This window comes from Microtus oregoni, unplaced genomic scaffold (assembly GCF_018167655.1).
Source record: "Microtus oregoni isolate MIOR12 unplaced genomic scaffold, Mior012 000016F_ref0000370, whole genome shotgun sequence".
Lineage (NCBI taxonomy): Eukaryota > Metazoa > Chordata > Mammalia > Rodentia > Cricetidae > Microtus > Microtus oregoni.
In genome coordinates, this window is record NW_024543075.1 from 5,005,023 (window position 1) to 5,018,794 (window position 13,772).

The window sequence follows — 13,772 nt, forward strand, 5'->3', positions numbered from 1 at the left end:
GAAGAGGCCCTGATCCCAAGGACCCCTTCCTGGGCCACCATTTCTGTTCTTAGGACAGGACCTTTGATTCCTAGAAGAACCCCTAAAGTTCCCAGAACGGCTCCCAAAGTCTTCGGTCCCATTAGGATCTTGATCTCCTCATTACTCCAACAAATTTTACATCCCAAAGATCGTAAAAAGAGGAGGGCAGCATATTCTGGGGTCCCTACTGGGCTAGAGGAGAATCGTGCAGGGGGTCTTTCCCTAGCCTTGAGCCCCCCACCTCCAGCCGTCTGCCCTATCTGGCATAGCTACTAACAGAGTTGAACTCAACAAAGCTGAAAGGATTGGGCGAAAAGCAGGTGAAACAACCGCAACCCTCAGCGGGGCGGGACAGGGCGCGGAGGGTGCCGCTTCCAAGGGGCAATTAGGGGGTAGAGGAGGGAGGGAGAAAAGAGAAGAGGCGGAGGAGGGAGGATGAATGGGAGGCCATCAAGGGAAATGAAGGGTTTAGGGGGAGGAGAAGAGAAGAGAGATGGCGCGGGCGGCAGGGGTGGGGGGTTTTGGAGAATAAGTAGGAGAGGCCGGGAGACCCGGCCTGCTGGCGCGTTCCTCCCGATCTGTGGCTCGGCCCTTCAGCACGCGCGTGAGGGGCGGGGCGGTGGCCATTGAGTGGAGCTGCCATTGTGCCAGCGCTGCGAGTGGCGACACGCTCGAAGACCGCTCCCTGGTGACGCCTGAAAGCTCCTTTGACCGGCAGCTCACCTGCAGAGTCGGCTCTATAGAGCCTCTGAACGCGCAGCAGCTGCCAGGGGCCGCGGGCCGGGCACCTAGGGGGACAAAGAATGGGGGCCGGGCCCTTTGAATGAGAGGCCACTTGGAAGCAGCAGGCATGTGCCAAGCCGCAGACTAGGGAAGAAAAGTGCCCTTCGTGTGTCTCAGCAGTGAAGGGGACCCTTTCTCAGCCTCCGAGCCCTCATGTGCATGACAAAAGCGCCGGCGCGAAAGCTAGGCCTAAGCGAGCCCGCGGGGCTCTACTGCAGGCGTCCTGTATCCTAGGCGCTCCCTTCCCTTCACCCTGGGCCTCCATACCCTGGTAGGAAAACCGGGAAGAACCTGAGTCAGATCCATCTTGCTGAGCAGTCCTCGGTCTGACCCTCCAAGTTGGCGAGATCTAAAAGACCAATGTTTTCAGTTGCAAAGATTTGGGTTAAGTCTTTTGGGTCGGGCCAGGGGCCATATAGCTGCTATAGACCAACTCGAATAGGCATCTGCCATGGCTATCCAAAGTTTCTTGCATCGACCATCCCCTTAAGGACAATCCAAAACTTTGTTTTCACCCAGGACAGGGTCCTGCTTCCATCCTTGTCCGTTGCTCCCACTCACTGGCCTCATCCATCTCCAGGCAGTTGGAGTGAGCATATGAGTCTGCAGGAATCTCTCCTCCTCAGGTAATCCTTGACCATACCACACATCTTGCCTTGCCTTCTTGCCCGGTTTTATTTGCTATCATTGCTTTTGAGGAAGGTCTCCCACTCTGCCCTCACTTTGTGAGGCCTCTGTTGAGAGCAGTTGGGCCTCACTTGACCTCTCGATCACCTTTCCCAACATCTGGCTTCACAGGCTGGCTAGGGTAGGTACAAGCAAGGTACCTGCCTTTCATTCAGCTCTTATCTGAATGACTCCAATTTGGCCATTCCTAGAATTGTAAGGCTATGGCCCTAGAGGCCACCATATCCTTGTTTTCTCTTTCAAGACAGTGTTTCTCTGTGTAGTCCTGGCTGTCTTGGAACTCACCCTCTCGACCAGGCTATCCTGGACCTCAGGGATCTGCCTCTCTCTCTGTCTCTGAAGTACTAGGATTAAAGGGGTATGTCACCATGCCTTGTGATGTCCTTGTTTTTAAGACAAGACTTGTATTCAATTTGGTCTTCCTGTTGATGCTGACTACTCAACTAGAGATAACTAGAGAGGCCGCTGCTTTATTATTATTCGGGCTCAACCTCAGCCAAGCTAGTGTTGCCTTTTGTATTCAATTCTACTCCAGATGAAGTAGGCAAGGCTGTACACTTGCCTGTCAGCAGGCATACTGTGCACCAAACCTGTGTGCTGGAGCCCCAGGTCCCTTGGGGCCTACTGTCTGCAGGGATCAAAAGTCAGGTTCTGAGCTAAATCCATTGTGTGTGGCCTCCCAGTGCCTGCAGAGATGGGGTTGGGCTGCTGACAGGATTAAGCCGGATTACATGGTCCCCAGTGGGCTGATGCCTCTCTGCATTGGCTGGCCCAGACTGCTGAGGTTTAGAGTATAGGAAGCAGGAGAAGGCGAATGTGTGTAACCCATTGGCCCTTGCTTTTCTGCACACCATAACTCCCTGCCCAGGTCCAAGAAACGGAGAGGCGGGCAGGGCTCTAAGGGCCACATTGTACCTAACTGACTAAACTTTTTCTTTATCCCTTTGCACTTACGGTCTCGCTTTGTAGCTTAGGTTGGCTTACAACTCATGATCCTCCCGAGTTCTGGGAGCATTGGCAAGGATCACATTTGGCCTTCTTTGTAAGCTTTCTACTTATAAAGTGCATTGCACAGCCAAGCATGGTAGTGCACCTAGGCTGAGACAGCAGGACAGCCTCAAGGTCAAGGCCAGTGTGGGCTATATAGCAATTATCGGACCAGCCTGGGCTATATAGCAATTATCGGACCAGCCTGGCTATATAGCAATTATCAGACCAGCCTGGGCTGTATAGCAAGACTGTTGTCATAAAACAGCAAAGAAATCAAGGTGTGTTCCTCTCCATTACATGGCCAGTACCTTCACAGGGGAGACTATGTAACATCCATAATACTCATCTAACTCCTTAAATCCTGGTATAACTGACATTTGGACAGAACCTAGCTAATGTTGGGCCTAGGGTTTGCCTTTGTGACCAAGTCAGTGCAAGACTTGGGACACAGAGAGGCCCAGTAGGTACAGGGGTCCAAACTGGATACTACTTCCAACTCCAGTCACACAGACTGGGCTGAACCTGAAACCTGAAACCTGCACTTGTTTCCTGCCAATCATGCTCAGGCCTAACTTACGTGGACCGCCCATTCTGTGCAGGGCTCCCAGGCAGCCCCAACTTCTCTGCACATAATATCCACTTGGGGCTGTCGATTAGGGAAGAAAGTGTGCTTTCCTGAGGATGGAGAATGAAGCAGAGTCCATGCCACAGGGTTGGAAATGACCAGAGTGAAGGTTGTTTTTGTTTAAACTATGGGTCTGACATAGGAGAGGCTTTGCACACGTGCTACAATGTAGTATTTGCTGATTCCAGTTTCCCTGGACTTTAGGAAATTCCAGTAATGAGATTCCTACAGTCCAATGAGTACACTTGAAAAGAGAAAAAAAAATGGACACTTTATTTTCTAACTCTGTTAAGCTGCTGGATCCTCTAAACTGGCTGTGGTTTAGAAACACAGCAGAGCAAAGCCACCTGCTTCCAGACCTGAAAGGCATAGGGGGCATGTTGCATTTGCCCAAGTAGAATTAGGGTGGCAAGTGTCTTCCGAGGCCTTTGGGCAGGGCTGAGCAAGCAGATGCCACCTCTGGATATGAACAGCCAGGAACTAAATAAAGTAGGCCAGCACCGAATGGGGCAGGACGGAGAACTAGGCTGAGGTCTGATTTAAGTTTCAAGCTTGGAATCCTGGGTCCCCTCCCACTTAATAGTCTGCTAGGGGTCTTTCTGCTAGAGGCAATGCATGGTCGCCATCCCTGCAAGGATACGCTGAGGCTCTGGGGACAAAAGAGATCAATTCCGGGGTCTCCCAGCAGCCAAGTGACGCCGCGGTCCTTGAAACGATTTTCACAGCCGGGAAAGCCAATTGTATTTTCCAGCTCATTAAGCGGCGCACAAAGAGTCTGGCGGCCGGCGGCTCGGATTCCCCAGGTCCCACCCCGCCGGAGACCGCCGTGCTTTGTCCGCGCAGTGTACCGCCTGTTTATCCAGGCCCTTTGAACACAGCCCTGCGCGGCGGGGCCGCCTGGGAGAATCCTACTGGACCCGGAACAATGCGCGTACAGCCGCCGGGCAGTGATTAAAGGGGCCGGACGTTCACAACATCTGGCCGCCGCTGGGGGCGCGGCCGTCCGCGCCTCGGGACGCCAGCGAGAAAGCAGGGTGCAGTGGCCACCAGGGACTCTCTCTCTCTCTCTCTCTCTCTCTCTCTCTCTCTCTCTCTCTCTCTCTCTCCCTCCCTCCCTCCCTCCCTCCCTCCCTCCCCCTCTCTCTCTCTGTCTCTCTCTCTCTCTCTACAGCTGGAAGTGGAGCCAGGATCTTAGTGCGTGCTGGCTGGTGGAGCTAGCTGTGGCAGGCAGCTGTTCACCCCCTTTACCACCTCCGTGTAATTTAGCAGGGTTGGCGGGCGGGAGGTGGGGGAGAGATCAGGCGCCTGAAGACAGGATGGGCTGGGGAGCTCCCTTGATAGTGTTGACAGTGAGAAGGATGAATGGAGGAATGGCGATCTCTAACCCCTTCTCACCCCATTCTGAGCTGACCTAAGGGCACCTCTCACCCACATGTTGGTGAGGCAAGGGAAGGACCCACGGACATGAAGAGACCAAGATATCTCCATCTCAAGAGGCCTGCTCCCATCCTCACTTCTCAAGATACCTAGCTGACCACCAGCACCCTTAACGCACAGGACCAACCAACCTCTACCAGGATTGCACCTCCCCTGACCTGCAGCCTGAGAGATCTCATACCCATCTGGCTACAGCTTTTGATGTCCAGCACACCTGGATGCACAGTACTGTCTGTGTGCAATGGTGGAAGGTTTAAGGTAGTCCTTTGTGGTCCCCATGGTCTTGCTCCTGAGATTCTAGGAGTCAGGAGTAGGATAGAGTTAAGCCCAGGCTGGGAGCTATTGACTGTGAGAACTTTGGGAGTTTAGGAATGGGAGGAGCTGTGCTGTCTGTCACATGGCGAGGTGCATGCTCCTCCTTCCAGTCTCTGAAAGGCAACACTGCTTCTCTGTAGGCTAGGGATCTCTTCTTGGGACTTCTCTCTAGGGATGTCCTAGGCTGTTGCCCTAGTCCCAGGCCCTCCAGAGTTAGGGGTGCAGGGTTGTTACCTATTAAGACCACAAATATGTTCTTGCTTCCGTTTTTCAAGCACTGATCACAATTTTCTTTTTCAGTGCCTCAAAAAAACAACTTCTCTTTGGGTTTACAGACCCAAGAATAATCCTGACTTTCTTTTTATTGTTGTTGTTGTTTGTTTGTTTGTTTGTTCTTGTTGTTGTTTTGCAGCACCTGTGTATCAGGGCTGACCAACAAAAGTTAAACTATCTGAAGATATCCAGAGTAGACAGGAGCCCAGCTGGCCTTATTGTGAAGTATTATTTCAACTCTGTAAAGATGTGTTACATTTGTTTATGCTTCAGAATTTAACTGTAAAGGTGAGTTACATTTGTTTCTGCTGACCTTGTTAATATGTGTTACATTTATTTAATTACCCAAAGATGTGTTTCTGTTTCACCTTGTCTGCCTAAGGCCCCTAATAGGTCTAATAAAAGCAGAACAGCCAATAGCTAGGCCAAAGAGGGATAGGCTGGGCTGGTGGGCAGAGGGAATAAGTAGGAGAAGAAAAAGAGAAAAGGAGAGAATGATGGAAAAAGAGAGGGTCATACCTGGGCCAGAAGCCAGGCAGTCACCAGCCAGCCATCAAGACCGCAGGAAAGGGCTGGAGAGATGGCTCAGAGGTTAAGAGCATTGCCTGCACTTCCAAAGATCCTGAGTTCAATTCCCAGCAACCACATGGTGGCTCACAACCATCTGTAATGAGGTCTGGTGCCCTCTTCTGGCCTGCAGGCATACATGCAGAAAGAATATTGTATACTAAATAAATAGATAGATAGATAGATAGATAGATAAGTATATATTAAAAAAAGACCGCAGGAAAGTAAGACATACAAAAAGAAAAAAAGGTAAGAAGCCTGTGGTGGACCTCTCGACCGGCGAGGATGAACGACCACCACATCAGGATTCCACTCAGATCACGCTTTACTGGAGTACCCTTGATTGATGGGGAGCAGGAAACGAGGGGGGCAGGAGAACAAGGGGCAAGAAGGGAAGGGCAGGGAGAGCATGAAGCGAAGGGAGGAAGGGCTCTTAGGCAGATGCTTAAATAGGGAACTGGCAAACGGGTTGCCCTGTGATTGGCTGCCACCAACAGCTGACACCAGACCGTATCGGGATAGGCTCAAGGATCCTCATCCACCGCGCATGCGGGAAGCGGGGGACGCGCAGCTCTCAAAGGCATAGCCAAATATGGAGTTATTTATTTCCAACAAGACAGGATGTCATCGCCATCTTGTAATGGCAATCCTGTCCGGCTCACTACAGAAGCCCTGAGGCAAAACGTAAATGAAGAGAAACAGGTTAGGTTATAAAATGAAAGCTAGCAAGAAACAAGCATAAAATAAGGCCAAGCATCCATAACTAATATTAAGTCTTTGAGTCATGATTTGGGAGCTGGTTGGTGGCCCAAAAGAAAAAGCCTGCTACACTGGCCCATGGTGGAATGGAGGCTAGGCCGGGCAGATGGACACACAGACTGGCCTTCACAGAAGGTAGAGCCACAGGGCACAAGAAAAACTGCCCAAGCTGCAACACTTAGATATCTGGGGAGGTCAACCATCCCATCCTAAAGCTTATGGGGACTCATCACACCTGCTGAGCTGGCATTGTGCGATCCACCCCTCATGCTACCCCCAATGCCCACACTGGGAAGATGGAAACAAATGTCTATTTGCACCAAGAAAGGGGTCACAGACAGATCTAAGGAACTATTCCAATCTAGAGTCTTATGAATAGGGCTGTAAAGGGTTACTTACAGGAATGTGGGTGAGTCAGAGAGTCGCATGACTGAAAAGCCCACCCCAGTATAGATGAGAATGCAACAAAAGTTGCATTTCGGGAGCTCTCTGCTCAACTCGCAGGCAGCTCTGACCCTTGAAGAGTTTCCTGTCCCAGTGAGTATTGCTGTTAATATGGCCCTGAGACCTGTGGCCACACTGACTAAATCCCCTTTGCTCTGCCCTTCACTCCTACTTGTCTCTTGGCCTGTTGGAGATGAGTGCTCACATACAGTGTGTTGGGGCTCCCAGAACCCCGGTTTTGACCCTAAAAAGGCTCATTTACCAAATCTGTGACACTACTGGGAGGTTGTATGCTCTGAGTAGGAGACGGGTAAGGGTGGAGGTGTGTCCTTGTGTTGATGGGGGACAGACCACCAAAGTTTATTAAACCAGAAAAAAAAAATCACCATGGGGAACACAAAGCTTATCAGCTACAGCTGTGACTACAGCCGGAGATCGGGCTTCTGGAGCTGTGGCCATGGGGGCTGGATTTGAGCCTCCTCTTACAGCAAAATCAAGCACCAGGTCAAAGAGATTTTACAACCTTGAAGTCAGGCTTAAAGTCACATTACGTTTCAAGTTTTCCCAACTTTGAGTTATAGGATGTTAACTTAGGATGCTCGCAAAAGCCTGTAATGGGCACAGCTGCTTTTCACTGTCCCTGAAAGAATGCAAGGCAGAGAGTAGCACATCCAGGGACAGTTGAAAATGAAGGGAATACAAGCAGAGGGTCCCATAGAGACAGTACTTAGAAGCTAACCTTTGTCCCTGTACCTGCCTAGCTGGGAAGCTGGGAGGCAGGAGACAGATGTTAAAAGTTTACCTCTGTCCACATGGCTGCCAGGATGTCTGCTCTTAAGGCAGAAGGTGTTTGTTAAAGGTTAACAGTGGCTGCCAGCTTTATTTTTTTATTTTTTTTCCAAAATGTGTTTGGGTTCACAACTTTATATTTCTACACTCCTAGACCAGACCCTTTCTTTCTATGTTTTATTCCTGGACTCTTCGTTTGAAGAAGGCGTCTTGTCTCTGATCCCATCCCCTTTGCTTCCAGCTGCCACTGAATGAAGAGCCTTGCTCCACCACAGGCTCCCTCCCACGAGGTTCTGACAGGTTCGGAAACAACAGGACCAGGTGACCGTGGACTGAACTGTTGGAAGCCCTAGCTTAGGTATTTTCTGCTAGTGTCAGAAAGCTGAGTAAGTTCGCAGGAAAGAGGTCTTCCCACAATGCTCCCCAAGTCTAGTGGGGTCAAGCGGTTATGAGCAAAATGCACAGAGGACCTGGCCTCAGAGAACTGACCCTGGCCAAGCACTGTGGCAGCCCCGCCTGAGAAATCTTAAAAGGCAGACCTGAAAGGACCAGCATGCTTCCAAATGATGCGACTGCCCCAGAATAGAACTCAAGAACACAGAGCTGGTTGTGTGGCACACGCATTGGATTCCCAACACAGAAATGGGGGTGGGGTGGTCTGGCAGCTCAAGACCAGCCTGGTCTACATATCAAGTTCCAGGCCAACTGAAGTGGTTTGAATAAGGATGGCCCCCACAGGCTCATATATTTTAATGCGTAGTCATAAGGAGGTGGCACTACTTGAGAAGGAGCAGGAGGTGTGGTGCTGTTGGAGGAGGTATGTCACTGGGGGTGGATTTTGAGGTTTCCAAAGCCAATGCCAGGCCCAGTCTCTCTGTCTCTGTCTCTTTCTCTCTGCCTACAGTTCAGGATGTAGCTCTTAGCTACTTCTCCAGCACCATGCCTGCCTGCTGCCATGCTCCCTGCCATGATGATAATGAACCAAAGCCCCCGAAACTGCAAGCCAGTCCTCAATTAAATGCTTTCCTGTATAGGAGTTCCTTTGACTATAGTCTCTTCTCAGCAATGGAACAGTGACTAATACACCAGTCAAGACGACACAGAGACCTTTATCTCGAACAAACGAACAAAAGAGGATACAGACTAGACCTGAGAGCACAATGTGAAGGCTGATGCTGCCCACTGTGACATTTACTGTGTGCATTTACTTTTTGCCTGTAGAATGTGTTTAAAGCATGAAAAAAGCAAAAAAAATTAAGCATTTTATAAAATAAACTGTGAAAAAAGAGAATGAATTGGGGATGGCAATATGGCTCAATTGGTAAAGGCACTTTACCTTGAAAGTCTCACAACCAAAATTTGATCCCTGGAATGTGTATAAAGGTGGGAACTGTCTCCACAAACTTGTCCTCTGACCTCCACCTCTGTGCTCTGGCAAATGCATGTGCTCAATCATACAACAGTAGCAAGCTAAGCTGTTTTTTGTAAATGAGAAACTGGACAAGGTGGTTATGTCTTTAATCCAAGAACTCAGGAGGCAAAGGCAGGTGGATCTCTATGAATTTAAGGCCAGCACAGTCTACATAAAGAGATCTTGTCTCAAAAAACCAAAGAATGCGCTAGTGGCACAATTGTTAGGAATAATCAATAATCAATCATGTTTTGATTGGACTAAAGTCTACTCTATCAGAAGGAACCTACATATGATAGTGCTAAAGTGGCCAAGTACCCGAGCCTGGATGAATCATATGCCTAACAGGAAACCCACTATTATTTTTCTGCTAAAGAAACATACAACAGAGGTTGGAAAGATGGCTCAGTGATTAAGAACACTGACTGCTCTTCCAGAGGACCTGGGTTCAATTCCCAGCACCCACATGGAAGCTCACAACTGTCTTTAACGTCAAGATCTGACATCCTCACCCAGACATACATGCAGGCAAAACACCAATGCACATAAAATAATTTTTTAAAGGAACATACAACAAAACAATTCCTAATGACATATTACTACACCTATACAGCAGCGCATCACTCAACCCGCATCAGATCAGTTTCCTCTTCCAGTGGATGTTAATTAACAAGGAGGTCTAAAGTTAGACGATGTGCAGAGAGAGCTTTTGGAGCACTGAGCCTTAAATAGGATGTCTCTATCAAATCCCTCCTCTCACGGCTCATGGAGCTAAACAGAAGAGCCAGGCGTGCTGGATGACTCCGAGGAACCAGGGTCTTCTAGACACCACCAGACTGATATGAATATGAGCTCAAGGAGACTCTGACAGCAAGCACAAGACCTGTACAGATTCAGATCAGACAAAATCCGAGCACTGAAAATGGGTAGATGAACACAAACTCTTGTCTAGCCAAGAAGCTATTTGCAATTGATGCTTGCTGGGAATAGGAATGTTAACTTTCTCCAATGGAGTATATATAACTGGATTTATCTACCACACTCCAGGCCAGGCCTCATGCCCGGGAGTAGTTGGTTGGTCAATGCAAAGTAGACTCCACGATTTTTGTGGTATTTTTGTTTTGTTTTGGCCTTTTTTTCTCTTACTGATTTTCTTTTTTTAATTTTGTTTTTGCTACTCTGTTGCTTTTCCTGTTTTTTTTTTTTGCGGGGAGGGGGAGAGAACATGAAGTTAGGTGGGAAGGGAGGTTGGGAGGAGCTGGGAGGAGTTGGAATATGATCAAGTGCATTATACGAAAAACTAGGAAATAAATAACAAATATAAATAGTAAATGCTGCTTTTGTGCTCTAGGATATTAATCAGACTTGATTTCCTAAACCAATCTCCTATATATTCTAAAAACCAAGCCCGGTTTTCTTCCTTCGGAAAGAGGCTGCTCCGCTAGTGTGCTCTGCAGCGTGGGAGAAAAGCGCTGAGGTTTGGGGGACAAGAATCACCAGGATTGAGGAACTCTGTATGGCCTCAGTTCCACCTTTCTCGGGCACAGAGAATCCTCAGCTGATGCCTTCGAAAGCGATGGGGAGGTTCCCACCCTGCTTGTCCCGTTCAGGGGAAAACTGCATCACTAGAGACCGTCTCCGGTGGCCTTTCGAATCTGCATCGGCAGTTTAGCCAGGCAAATACAAGACACCGGAAGACTACAATGCACCCAGTGTCCAGTTGAGAACTCCAGGCTTTGAGCAGCTGAGGCGTTTGCATCCTGAGCTCCATCTTAGCTGCATCTAAGGCTAGTAAGAGGTCTGGCTCCACCACGTTCCCTTGGGCTCTGCCTTCAGGATCCAAGACATTTCTCTCCAGCCGGTTACTGGCCCAAACTGGCACGCAAATGCAGCCCTCGAAGTTTCTAATGGCTCGGATAATGTTTGGAAGCCCCAGAAGCCCAAAGAAAGACCCGAGACTAAAACACCACAACTCGGCCTCAAGGGATCAGAAAACAGAGTCTTGTTGGTCACATTCGAACCCCAGAGTACAGAGAGAACGCTATGACTAAAATAGTCCTGAGCCAAGTTTCTCAGCAAGAAAAGGAGCCGGTCAGCCCCATTACACGCCACTGTGGGAGGCGCGAGCCCGAAGCTCCGCTCTGCCTAAGCACTTAGGTTTGAAATCCGAGCAAGGTCAAGAACTGCTGCCTAGACAGGTGGCTGCACCATATACGCCCACGCGCTCTCCAGTCCTCAGCTGAGGCCATCTCTTCATCGGTGCCTGGGTTCCCCCTCAGCCTTTCCCGCAGGAGGAGCTCGGTAACCGCCCCCACAGACGGCAGTAGGTTCCGAAAGCCCGATATGGGGGCGACGATGCCACCTCAGGTCTCGGGGCACTCGGTTCCCAGGCAGCGGCCACGCCCCTCCCTGTCGGTCCCGCCCCCGAAAGCAGTGAGTCCAACCCGCACTGAGGCCCGCACATCGACTGGAACGACCATTGGGTAGCGGCGCATGAAAGCGGCGCCACCTTTTTATAGAGTGCAGAGTGGGCCCGAGAACCACCCAGCCCAGGGTCCTGGCAAAACAAACCGTCGCTGCGTCCCGCGAGTACCAGCCGGGCGGCTAGCCCTGCACCCGCCATCCCATGCATGGCCCGGGCGACACTCGACATGAACATGGAGGGGCTCGGAGCACGCGGAGGGGGCCACATAGGGCACGGACCACTCCCTTTCAGCGTCGAGTCACTACTGGAGGCTGAGCGCGAACGGGGCTCCGAGCCTGGGGAGCTGGGGGAGGAGAGGCCGCCGGGTGCCTCGAAGCCCGGAGCCTGGCCCCCACCGGTCACGCACACGTGCCCCCCACGTAAGTGCTCAGTGTCCGGGTCCCAGGCCCTGAAAAGCGCGCGCGCATTCAAGGCAAGGAAGTCCAGGGGGCGATGCGCGCTGTGGCCCCGAACTTAATTACTAGTCACTAACCCGTCCAACCCAAGTGCAAACTGGTGATGGGTTAACTAGTGATGGGAGCCCGACGTTGTGCACAGGCCCAACAGCCACGTCCACGTCTCTTCCTGGGCGAGGTCCGCAGCCCAGGACAGACACCCCTAATGCTTTTCCACTCCGGGTCGCTCACGCTTCTGCACCCCTTACCCACTTTGCATATACTAGCGACAGCTAACTAGTCTCCATATAGCCCTAACTCTATTCATCCTCAGTTAATTGCAGCCGCCTCCCGCCCCAGCTTTTTTCCTAGTGGCCAGTCTCCGGTTGAAAGAGGTCACCGGTTGAGAGAGCAGACCGGAGTCTAGAGCGCCCACTAGACCCCCCACTTCCCTTCCCCCTTGCTTTGCTTATCCACGTGGCTTTGGAGACCTTGTTACGCTGAGCGGAGTGGTCACGGAGCCACAGAGCACCAACCTCCTTGGTAGAGGGCGGGACAGTGTCGGGATAGGGGTGTGCAGCCAGGGTTTGAGCGCTCGCTCTCTGCTTCTCTTTCCTTTCAGGTGTCCCCAGCCCTCCACCCTGCACCCTTCGCAAACACAAAAACAACCGCAAGCCACGGACGCCCTTCACCACCGCGCAGCTGCTGGCGCTTGAGCGCAAGTTTCACCAGAAGCAGTACTTGTCCATTGCTGAGCGCGCCGAGTTCTCCAGCAGCTTGAGCCTCACTGAGACTCAGGTCAAGATCTGGTTTCAGAACCGCCGAGCCAAGGCCAAGCGGCTGCAGGAGGCTGAGCTGGAGAAGCTGAAGCTGGCAGCCAAGCCGGTACTGCCCGCGTTTGGCCTGCCGTTTCCGCTGGGCACCCAGCTGCACAGTTCCGCGGCTGCAATCGGCGGAGGTGCGGTTCCCGGGATCCTCGCGGGGCCTGTTGCGGCTTATGGCATGTACTATCTGTCTTAGCCCATGGAACCAAGTCCTATTCTCTTGGGCTCAGATCTGTGCCACAACGCAGCCCGCTGCTGATGCTCCTGGTGATTTCTGAACTTTAGGTATCCCTTTTATTTTGGTTTTTCGTTTTTTACCGCTCATACCGTTCATGTTATATTTGATGACTGGAGCCTATCTGTAGGCATCTTACAAATACTTTAAACCTTCCTAAAATCATGGTCACGCTAGTCTGTTTTCTGAAAGACAGTGAACACAGCTTCATACAGTCCCTGACATGGACAAAAGTAGATCTCCCTACTTCGTACAAAACTGCACCGAAGACTTTAGAGGCTCTTTTGGACTGGCATAAAAAATTCCATAAAAAATTAAAATAAAAATGATACGGTAGGACTGCTAGAAAAAAAAAACTTAGAAATTATTCTCACTCTAACTAAATGTGGTACGTTGTGACCAAACGGAACTTTTACACTTGTTTTCGGTTTTGCATCAAATGCTGCATGGGTGGGAACATGGGGGAGGTGATGTGCCGCTGGCACCAAGCACCCAAATAAGAGACTGGAGGACTGTGGCTGCCACGCTGAAGGCAGTGGGCCACAGGGAGGAAGCTTTAGCCTCTTGCTGGCAGGTGCCCAACTAATAGAAGACGCTGAGGATTGAGAGAGAGCCTTGCTGTGGGCACAGTAGGAGGCAGGGTTGCTGCCAGTGCCAGAAGCCCCTGCAATCCTGGTGGCCTTAGAAAAACGGTGGGCTTGTTTAGGAATCTGGACCCCTACCTTTATTTGAGGCAGAAAAACAGATCATCTG

General features: G+C 50.7%; 1 protein-coding gene and 1 long non-coding RNA gene across 3 annotated transcripts; both read left to right on the plus strand.

Moving 5' to 3' along the window:
• The first annotated feature begins 4,312 nt into the window (after positions 1 to 4,312).
• LOC121457875 lies at positions 4,313 to 8,408 on the plus strand. Its single transcript, XR_005975789.1, has 3 exons — positions 4,313 to 4,801; positions 5,271 to 5,419; positions 7,932 to 8,408. It is a non-coding gene; the product is annotated as an uncharacterized LOC121457875 (long non-coding RNA).
• A 3,293-nt stretch (positions 8,409 to 11,701) lies between these two features.
• Positions 11,702 to 13,202, plus strand: Ventx (VENT homeobox). 2 transcript variants are annotated; one of them, XM_041666934.1, is made up of 2 exons: positions 11,702 to 11,945; positions 12,583 to 13,202. In XM_041666934.1, the coding sequence occupies exons 1-2, from the start codon at positions 11,732 to 11,734 to the stop codon at positions 12,978 to 12,980; spliced, it is 612 nt and encodes a 203-aa protein (XP_041522868.1). In that variant the 5' UTR covers positions 11,702 to 11,731; the 3' UTR covers positions 12,981 to 13,202. The 2 variants fall into 2 exon arrangements, with proteins under 2 accessions (XP_041522868.1, XP_041522867.1); XM_041666933.1 differs by having other exon boundaries at positions 11,732 to 12,011; positions 12,581 to 12,803.
• The last annotated feature ends 570 nt before the right edge of the window (positions 13,203 to 13,772 follow it).